The following is an 11386-nucleotide window of genomic DNA, read 5'->3' on the forward strand; positions in this document are numbered from 1 at the left end:
TGCAGACATCACTGAAGGAATATTGCTGGCAGTGAATGTGTAACAAAATAAGCACAGCTTTTTACTTCCAAGAGGCACTCTGTGCATTGGATCACAGTATCATACAGCTAAGGGAAATGGCAAGTGATTACATCTGGATGATAAGGCCAGATTTCAGTTGAAATCTTGAGAAAAATGTAAGAATTTGAAGATATAGGTTAACCGGAAAATAAGGGCATTTCTTTTAATGAAGAATGCCTAAGTTACACTCCTACTATAGACATTATCAACAAAAATGTTAAGGATCTATGCAGTCTAATGCAGGAAGTGTCCAGTCTGTACATTTCTTTTGAACTTCTATCTGTATTTAGAGGGATAAATATGCAAAAAGCATACAAAAAAAAAAAAAAACATTTCTAAGGGTTGTATGCCCCTGCTGCAAGAAGCAAATTTCTGCGTGTAAAGTGTAAGTGAATTACAGGTGTGGATTTGGTCATGTATGTTCCCAGCAGTAATTCCTGGGAGTTCTCAGGCAGGTGAATATGACCAGTGGCTGTAGTAAAATCATCAGTCTCTATGTCGTCAAAAGCTTTTACGGAGTCCCACAGCCGAACCGTGTTATCCATGGAGCCTAGAAACATTAAAAGTAGAGTTGAGAACACTGATGCCACAGAAAGGTGCAGAGAGGCAATAATTCAGATCCGGGGGATGGATGAATGCCTAGCTGCACAGTAGTATTTGAACTGCAAACTGACACCAAATGACAAAAGAAGGACAGACCTGAGGCCAGGATCTCTCCATCCCTGCTGAACTTCAGGGCATAGACTGTGTCAGTGTGGCCCTTGAGCTCCCCAATCATCAAGCCATGGCCGATGTCCCATAACAGGACTCTGCCATCTGTGGCTCCAGATGCCAGAAACTTCCCATTAGGAGAGAAAGCCAAAGAGTGTATTGGCCCCTGAAAATAAACACCATGAGAAGTGTTGATGTGAAACTTGGAAATTACACAAATCATCTGCTTTTTGAAATTGAACTCCCTGTCCCAGGGGTCTTAACTCTTGGGGACAACTTGCCCCTGGTGCCATCATACCTTGTGTCCAGTGAAGATTCGGACACAGTTGCCGGTAAGGATGTCCCAGAGCCTAATGGTACGGTCTGCCGACCCTGTGGCCACATAATTGGAGTTGGGGTGGAACCGGGTACAGGTGATGTCAGCCAGGTGACCCGCAAACATGCGCAATGGTTGATAGTGGTCCGTTGCCCAAAGCCTAGCACACAAGATGCACAATTTATTTGCTTCTTGAGATGTTCTCAGATCCCACTGCATGACTCAAAAGCTCACAGCTTTCCAGACAACACCCAAAAGTCAGGAATCTGTCTGGGGCATTAGAGAGTATTGTATTCATTTCACCAAATCCTTGACTTAAGTCAAATGTGTAATGAGAAACAATCATGGATTCTTACCGAGCAACTCTATCATGTCCCCCAGACACGAAATAGTAGCCATATGGAGAAAACTGGGTGTCCCAGACAGGGTAATTGTGTCCTTTGTAGCCAACCAGGCATGTAAATGTCTGAAGACTCCACAGTCTCACAGTTCCATCCTCTGAGCAAGACAACAGGTAGTTTCTGGAAAACAACATGATGGACCTCTATGACACTGTCCATCAACTAGGATACAAGTTCTCTCTGATGCATGTACTGCATCCCTATACTATTTTCCTGTACTATTTTCTAGTAAATGACATCCTCTGTCACATGCATACCTATGTGAAGAACATAATTTGGTCTACAAATGCAGAATGGAGAAGCTGGGGAACCACCTCACCTGTCAGGGCTGAAACTGATGCCATATACAGGGCCACTGTGTCCATATAAGATCTTGGATTCACTGGCTGTCTTTTCATCCATTATCCTCTCCAGCACATCATCTGACTCCTTGTCAATTAGACTCAGATCTAGAACAGAGGCAACACCCATTAACAAAACTCAAAGCCACAACTACTCCTAGAAAATATCAAAGTAATTCATCTTTGGGGGCTACCAATCACGGCACCACCACATCAACGGATTCACTGTCATCCCTCCTGTAACTACTAACAAGAATCTATCCATGAATAACATACTATGACATAACAACAGCACAGATATGGTCAAGTCTTTAATTTTATGCTGAGTCATTATTTACCTGCTGCTGACTTAACACCACGTAGTTTCTTGGGCGTGACGCTCCAAACACGCACTGTTGAGTCTGCAAAGCCTCCTGCGATCAGACTGGAGTCATCAGTGAAGTCTACAGCTGTTAGCCCCTGAAAGACGGAGGATACTGTGACTCTTATCCACAATTCAAAGAGCAAGCACAGGGCTATGAAGTCAAGACAGGATTGCTGGACATGACATGTATATGATATACATTTCACGACCTTCCAGACTACTTATATTTTTTTTAACCTGCCGACAACATTACTAGCATGCTTATTTACGTAACGTCTGGCTGGATGTTACAACTTGTTAATGGAGACAAAACAAACAATGCCCTGTCTTTAACCTGGTATGCATTGAGGAAGGAGTAGAAGCAGATGGAAGGCAGGGCATCAGGACCCAAGCGGATCCTTTTGGTGGCCTCTTTCATGTTCATGATTTTATCCAGTTTGTCTGAGTCCTTCAGCTCCGGAAGTGGTATTCTGACAATCACAATATTAAAATAACCATTCAGTTACATTTCACAAATGGTTACTCACAATATATTATACAATATAATGTGATGCCATATTGTCTGCATAGGCAGACATGGGTTCCAGCGATACCTGTTCTGCTGGGGAGCATTTGGGTCCTGTTTTTTGCTTTTGGAGCCCATGCTGTCCTTCTTGGGTTTCTTTTTCTTTGGCTTGCCTTCTTCATTTTCCCCCTCCTCATCTTCATCGTCAAGGGGAACCTCAATCTCAGGCTCCTTCAGCAATCCATAAAACACCTATAGTCATAGCAAAGAATGACCACAGTTAGGTTTACACGGTTTACCCACAGAACTAAACATGGGGAGTACGACCTAGTAGCTACAATGTTTCCCTGTCTTTTGATAATATATCATCATGGTAATGACCGTCATTAACATTTATCTTATTATGGCCAGTTTTCCCTCAGACATTACAGCGACGTACACTCTACTGTCTAAGCAACGGGTCAACCTGAACTAGTTTGTTTTTTTATGACGATCATTTCCACAGTGCATGTTCTATACACTGCGTAAGACACCCTGGCACCTTGGCTTTGTTGGCTTCGCGCTTGGCCTCTCCCGCCAGACTTCCGGACATGCTGTCGATCTGACTCTTGCTGCGCGGCATGCCATCGAAGATGTCAATATAGAGGTGCTCCTGGATGATGTTCCAGATCTGGTTGTTCTGCCGTTCCTGCAGGTGCCTCTTCAGCAGCTGGTAGGAGTCCCTCGAGATGCGCAGGACAAATTTGCTGGTGCGGAAGTCCAGCAGCGTCTCGTTGCCCTTCATGTGCTCCTTCTTGGTCAGCCCAGAGAGCACGCGTAAATCGTCCTGGTAGTAACACTCCTGATCTCCGCTGAACCTTAGAGAGGAGAAGCCAGGTAAAATGTTAGCAATGAGTTGTACTGGATTCGACCGGGGACAGCCCCCTCATACCTACGGCCGGTCTTCAAACCCTATGTTCCGTCAAGATCGCTACGTTCTGCATCTATGGGGCAACTGACTGTCCCATGCCGACAGAGTCGCTTCTCTCAGACACAACTGCTGTCTGTGCTGGTCCCTCAGACCCACCATCTTCAGACTGCATCTTGGTTCCACCTCAGTTCCCACCCCTGCTACTGCTACTTCTAGAATTGTTTTTTTATTTACATATAGCACTGTGGATTCTGTGTTCTAGTGTACTTTGCCTATTCAGGTTGCACACGTTAACTTGCAGTAGGGCTTGAATGGTGTTATGCTCACACACACTGGTTTGTGGGTGTTGCTAGCCTGGTCTGACACTATTGCTCATCTAACTTGAATGGATACACTTATGTTCTATTGTGCTGGAAGTCGCTCTGGATAGATGCATGTAATGTAATGTAATGTACTGCTAGATGCATGTAATGTAATGTAACAACTGAACGATAACACATTTAGCCAGGATGGTTGAAGCATGCAACTTACTTTTCAAAAAATGCTTTAGCCTCATTTTCGTGGTTGTTGTAGACCAGTTCCAAGTACATGTGGACAAAGAGTGGATAAAACACTTGGGAGAGCTCAGCTCGGTGACAGTCCAAGACCGACTCGATGAAATTTTTTAATCCACTATAATAAACCTGATATAAAGCTGGGTCCCCCTGCTGGCTGTATGCCGATAGGACGACGTTTACGTCTGGTTGGTCCTCACCACCTAAGGGTGCAGACATCACTGTAAACAAACCCATACATGCAAGGGTAGGCAGTCAAACATAAAATGTTTTCCTAGCATTCAAATGTGGACATGAAATGAGTCTAGTTCGTCACTGCAATTCAAACATAATGCAGACATGTGCAGCTAGTGACCGATGCCTCTGGTGTAACACTCCTACTCCAGGTGTTAACCTTTGCTTGTCGAACAAGCTATACTTGCACTTTGGCTGCTCTACCCAGCTACACACGCCTTGATGCATTGTTTTCACCTGCATTATTTGTCAACAAAACACTTAATCATTCAAGGAACAACTAAAATGTTTGAACTGGATCCAGTAAAATTAACCTCACAAGACAGCGTAGCTACCTTTCGGAGGCGCCGGAGCTATGGTGGTTGAAGGGGCGGCGGTAGCGCCTGACACGCGGCTGAAGAGTGATGCATCCCCGCTTTCGGCACCAAGATTCACTCCAGCACCCACTCCTGTTGCCCCTCCTTCAGCGGTCTGGGAATCGTCTGCATCTTCCGCTAAACCAGCTTCTCGACGTAAAGTATCGACCGATTCAATCAATTTATTCTTCCTAAGGAATTGCAAAACAGCCAGCAAGGTCTGCTGGTCATCGGTTCCTACTAAAGGCGAAGGTTTTGGGGTTCCAACCGACGTGGTAGCAACCGGAGACGTTGAAAGAACACCACCGACGGCAGCAGTGTGATTTCCTGTCGCATCATTCAATGTTTCTGTCTTAATTTCTTTTGCACTCTCTGGCTCGGTCGGTCCATCCTGAACAGCCGCCATTTCCAAATTGTGTATCCGTCTCGGCCAGAGTCTGCTTGCTAGAGCTAGCGAACCGCAACAGACCTCACGTTATTATTGGCCCACACAACACATGTCTGTAGGTTCATTGGTCCCGCTGTGGTAGGCGGGACTTGAGCGTGTTTTACTTCAAATGTATGGCCATTTTAGAAGCCAAAGGCAAAGTCTGGCTTTCACCTAGAGTATGTAGAAGACAAAAACGATTCGAAGTGTTTTGTTTGACATGCGTAAGACTTGTCACTGCATACCTGAAGTAGAAACGTTACAGATCACAAGAGACCCACCCGTTCCACCACATTTACTCCACGCATTGATCTGTAGACCATGAGACTAACTTCCCCTTTGCGAGCGCTCCGGCCCTTTACACAAAGTGACCCTATATACTGTACATGCCCTGTTGAGCATTTTTGCATGAAAATGTGTGCAAACTCGCAAACATTTCCAAAAGAATCAACTAGAGCCACAATTTTAAATAAAAAGAAAGTCTCAATTGCGATAATCTGCAATATTTCAAATACATTACACCATTCATGTAATATTATTAAATAATAATAATTACCAATACAGATCTGTTTATTTCAAAAGTCATTTTTCATAGCTTCCATTTTTGTATATTCTAGAATAAAAAGAATAGGAATATCTCTGATGAAAAGGATTGTCTGTAGTGCACATGCACAAAAAGTAACATTTCTTATAATAAATATGTTAAATGGTTGGCTTGTATGGATTTTTATATCCCAATTTTTAGAAAGAAGTTTGCCATTCTCAGATGAAAAGGTTTCAGTTTTTTGTGGTTATTGATATCTTTTTAAATTGAAATGGCTGTGCCTTATAATTATGCAAAATAGTAGCTTCATTTGAGTGAGTTTTAAGCTTTGAGGAATTTTACTAGCATTAAATGTTACTAAAAATATTGTGTAACATCTGAGCCCTGGTCTCTCAAAGTTGTGTTTGACTGCAAAATGTTGTATGGTAGTCGGATTCAATCGATGGGCAAAGCAGTTTGGAGAATTTGAATAAAATTCCAACAAACCTAGCCTTTTAATTCAAAATTGTACATTTATTATTTTGCATAAAATTGAAAATAACTATTGTAACTATATTTTACAGGTATTTTCCATTTTATACTCTTCTTAAAAACATTGACAAGAACAAAAAACAGGATGACAAGGAAAAAACTTTCAGTAATGCAATGTACCAGCAATAACTTTTTTCTCAGATCATATTAGGCATTCTAATGCAGTAGTACTGTACAATTACAAGAAGTATGTCGCCATCTTCTGGATCAGACAGAAGGCTGTATGTACCTTCTGAATCCCACATACTGTATGATTTCATTCACATGGAAACATAACACAAAGTTATATGTTTCACATGGAAACATAACACAAAGTTATTTACCCCAGTTATTGGTTTCACTTTTTATGGCAAACACACTACTGTAGGCTCATTTATCCACAATGGACCATTATAGCAACCTGAATGTTCCTTCACAAATTGGTTCAATTAACCACAAACTTTTAGATCTCTCATATAGTTCCCACACAGTACCCATAACATCATTATCAAAAAAGAAGTAAATGTAAAATTTATATAAATCAATATGAGTAAACATAACTCAATACAAATGTAAGGAGAGCATCAGCGCTCGCTCCTTTTGCATGCTGATGGAACTGAAAACTCTTTTCTGCCATGCATGGACATGTAATATTACATTATGTGCTACTTTTGTTCAAAAGGTTACAGTTCAAGTCCCTGACTGCCCAACATGATAGCGTGGCACACGCTTTTCTGCTAAATGGAGCTGAATGTGTTTGTATGTGTGAAATTTATATCTATAGGATGTAACATTTTTGTATTTTGTGTGTTTGTTAGCACCTATAGTATCTTGTCTGGCCAACCATTGAAACCCGGTCATGCAGTGCTTCTAATATTGTTGATTTCTTATGGTTTTTTGCTTGTGTTGTACTCTACCTCACTCTAAGTCACTTTGGATAAAAGCATTTTTTCCTAAATGTAAATGTAGTATTGTTCTAATAAAATGATATCATATCACATTAGACCTTTCCTCTTTCATACACTCTTTATATTGTGTCTATATCATTGTATCCTTGACTATCCTTGCACATGAATGCGATTTCACTGGAAGGCCAGACACATAAGGCATCCTTGTAATTTAGGCATATGTCACTGGCTGCATGTGTATTACCAATATAGTAAATTAAAGAGGACAATTATGAGTTTATTTGTGTCTCCTAAGGTTATGGAATACAGACATTAGAAGCACATGGATGCAGTGCTCAGAAAGTAATCATCAGCAGAACATTGCAACATGAAGCAGAAATGCTTTATTCATTTTTACATAGATTAAGCTATGCTTATTTGGCAGTTTACATACTGATTGATTGTTGATTTATGTGTTTTCATTATTACATTATTTTATAATTTTGTTTGCATAATAATAATAACATTATAATTGTATAATAATTATATTGTAATTTTATTTGTTCTATGCCCATTTCAGGTTTTGCGCTCAAGCTATTCCTCATTTCAATGCATTATGTTTTTATCAATTGTGATGAGTCTCAAGCTCAATTGATGAATCCTTTCAATAATAACGGGCATCTTATTGTGTATTTTGTCATTAACAGACGTATAACGTTGTTTCTATATTCCGTGTTTGTGTCCTTTTTGTAACAGGTCGTCTGAGATTATATTTTATTGAGCATATGCATAATGGTTCGAAATGGGGAATTATATAAATACACATTTTTAACATAGCGGGGTGCATCTACACTACCTTACTGAAAATATAGAACAACAATTTACTTTGAAAGCAAATCCAGGAATTAGAATGCTGGTGTTTACACGATGACCGGACAACTTATTCAATGTATGGACCCATCCCTAAAATATACGTGAGGACAATTTGTGGACCAATCAGAACAGGTTGGCATGGTATCTGCGAACAAGCCAGGGGACCCATGGGAACAGTAGTTAGCTGCCTGCTACGGCATCCTGGAGTTGATCTCATCGCTGAGGACAGTGAAGTAAGTAAATACAAAGGTGCTGATATTTAATGATGTTAGAGCTGAGTTCGAATCGGTAGATCCCGATGATACTTTTTGACTGCCAGCATGCTGCTAGGTGTAAAAGCAACGTCGAAACAGAATCAGAAGGCAGTTGAGATGCAACCACGGAGTGATGAAACGGAAGGCAACAATCTATAGCTAAACACAGCGTTGTCAAAGCTGCCATGAATTTCTGTAGCTACCTGATGTGGTTCTTCCTTGTGATTTTCAAACATCCACAGTGGGTGATTCAACAATGAGTTCAGTATGGAAGTATGAGTTAAACACGTCAATCCTATATTGCAAATGGGCCAAATGGTTATTGTAAATCACCTTATCTACCACTCTGTAACGAAATATAGTCTATAGGCCTATTAATTCAGTGCTCAACATAATGTATTTTAAGTACAGTAGTCTCTTTCTAATGCCCTTTATTTCCTCTGTTCATGACCTCTTCTTCCAACCCTATAATTAATTCATGCTCCAATCAATCAGTCGGTGGTATTACGTCTAGTTTTAGCTGCGATTGGGGAAATATCCTGAAGTTTTGTAAATAATAGTGATATACGATCAAATGATCATTTATCCTCCTATCTCGCTCATCATAGAATTGCAAAATTCCATTAGAATAATTATGAACAAGACTTTTAGATAATAAATGTCAACAGCAACTGATTAGTTGCCGTCAAACCATTTTCTCAGGCTTTGCTTCCAGCCTACAAAGTAGTGTTAAAAATGGAATGACTGCCCAGGAGCATGCTCATTACAATGCATTACCATAATGACATTTACTGAAGAGGAACAGCCGAATGGCAGTGATTACTCTTCAGGGATTAAGCATGACAGTAATTTAGAGTACATTGTGTTTAATCCAGATTGAACTGAAAAATGATTGTCCATGCATTTTCACATTCAGTCAACTAAACTTTTTCTTACCGTGTAGAGAAAGACAGATAGCCACAGAGCATCTTGTACCATATGGTCACACACCTGGAAGCAGAAATTTGGTATATGAATATAAAGTAAATCCTACAGTTTCCATTTTTTCTCAAATGAAATGAAATCAGATTGCATTCAGGATTCAGTATACAAGAATTTACAGTTTGAAATTTTTATGTGAATGTAAAAATGTTGTCTTACATAGTGCTTATGTGTCTAATTTTGCAATACTTCTTATAAGAGAAAGAGAGAAAATGCCTAATGTTTACAGAGAAGGGCTGTCAGATGCCAGGGCCACATAAGGTTATGTCACTCTCTATCAACTGAGCTTCCATTTTAGCCATGTGGTACTTCTAACACATGCTATGAAGGGTCCTACAGAAAGAACTACATACCACCTGCTAGTGCATAACCACTACCTAATCATCTATAAACATGCAAACAGACATAGAGTTTAAGTTTGTGCTGCTGTATATCACACCCATGTCACATGTTATTAATATTGTCAGTGTGATTTCGCTATGGCTGTTTCAGCTTCAGCAGTGCTAGCATTACATGTTGCAGAAAGCATGAAGATATTACAATGTCAGTGAAGTATTTCATTCAATTACAGTATTCACATTTTGTGGATATTAGCAGGACCTGGATGTGGAAGTCAATATCAAAACACAAAATATTTTTTGCTAAGGATGGTAAAAATCAGTATCTCAGTTCCAAAGGCACTGAAATGCAGTTTAATTTTTGATTCCATCACCACCTGTGGCTGTGTTCTTTCTCACTTAATTGCACTAATTGCAATGTACCAAACATTCTGTATTATATGAACTCAATAATGGAAACCAAACATTCTTAGAAATTGCTGAGCTTCTATCTTAGCCATATGTTACTTCCAATGCATGCAATGAATGGTCCTACCAAAAAAAAAAAGTACCACCTGCGTAAAGCACTACCCAACCATCTATAATCTCGCAAAAAGGTACAGAGTTTAAAGGTACACTGTTGTATGACACACATGTCACAAGTTGTCAGTTGTGTTTATTTCACAATAAACTGAGAGGGGGTTATGGCCCTGGAAAAGCTCATGCAAGCACTCATAATAATGATGTGTTTATTTTAAATTTACAAGAGTAATGTAATTATTTAAAACCCACAACAAATGGTTTATCATGTTATTTGCAGCAATTGAGGCATGCACATAAAGGTCACTGAAGTAGTTTAACATTTGATTTTATTGAGTGTGGCTGTTTTCTATCATATTTCAACTTGTAACACAGGAGTTTCCTTGCCTGTTTAGGTCAGGTTATATTATTTCACAAAACAGCAATTTTTCATTCAGTTGCATCAGTTTTAGTGAGAAAAACAGTCCACTTCACCTGATCTGACGAGTTGAGGCATGTAGACTGCTTTTTATTTTATGTGCTGCATTTTACCAGTAGGTGGCGCTTTTGCCACGTAAACTGTTTCCTTGCCTTTTTTGAGTGCTGAATCTTATTTTCTCCATCACAGATAATCCCAGACAACTATTTGAGTTCTTTTTTTCCACCTCTGATCTTAATTTTATGATTAAATAAAAAACAGAATATGTTTTACTCTATTGTAATATATTGCATTATGTGTATAATTTTTATAAGGTTCTTACAATACAGAAAGTTCGATTTTTTTCAAATCCAGAATTTAATGTGTGTGTGTGGTCTAGTACAAAGAAGGACGGCCCCTTTTGACCAGCCTTCATCTCTGCAAGATTGTGTAGAAGTGCCACTGTTCAGTTTGACTCATTCGTCCTTAATTTTGTGAGGCAAGGTGAGCAGTTTGATGTTACTAAATCTTTGATTCAGATTGTTTCTTTGTTTAATGCTGGATGACATTAATCTTCCTTATTTGACTAGGAAAAAATCCTTGATTATGGTGTGGACACTAAGAACAAAAGATATTCCAGCAACAGGATGTTTAGGGGTCATGTCAGAATAAGTACATATAGGACTTTGGGTCAATAGGATATTGATCAACCTTTTTGTCTGCAGATCATGTGTCCCTTTGGTACTTTGGTGTATGGTGTGTCAGTGAGTTAAACAGAGGGTATTTAGACTGGTCAAATTCATTTTGTTTCTGTGTAACTCATAGGAGGAATGAAAATGAATGTTTATGATGAATGAATCTCCAGGTGTCTTAGCACACACTTGCTTAGTATAGGCTTTCATTG

The 11386-nt window shown here is 39.7% G+C and overlaps 1 protein-coding gene across 1 annotated transcript; it reads right to left on the reverse strand.

Annotated features, from left to right (window-relative positions):
* Nucleotides 1-31: 31 nt before the first annotated feature.
* On the reverse strand, nt 32-5158 carry taf5 (TAF5 RNA polymerase II, TATA box binding protein (TBP)-associated factor). Its single transcript, XM_036538132.1, has 11 exons — nt 4732-5158; nt 4140-4365; nt 3240-3555; nt 2787-2950; nt 2528-2663; nt 2168-2288; nt 1808-1937; nt 1444-1608; nt 1070-1247; nt 760-937; nt 32-610 (listed from the first exon to the last, which is right to left on the reverse strand). The coding sequence occupies exons 1-11, from the start codon at nt 5156-5158 to the stop codon at nt 396-398; spliced, it is 2256 nt and encodes a 751-aa protein (XP_036394025.1). The 3' UTR covers nt 32-395.
* Between the last annotated feature and the right edge of the window lie 6228 nt (nt 5159-11386).

The sequence above is a fragment of the Megalops cyprinoides genome, chromosome 1 (genome assembly GCF_013368585.1).
Source record: "Megalops cyprinoides isolate fMegCyp1 chromosome 1, fMegCyp1.pri, whole genome shotgun sequence".
Taxonomy (NCBI): Eukaryota; Metazoa; Chordata; class Actinopteri; order Elopiformes; family Megalopidae; genus Megalops; species Megalops cyprinoides.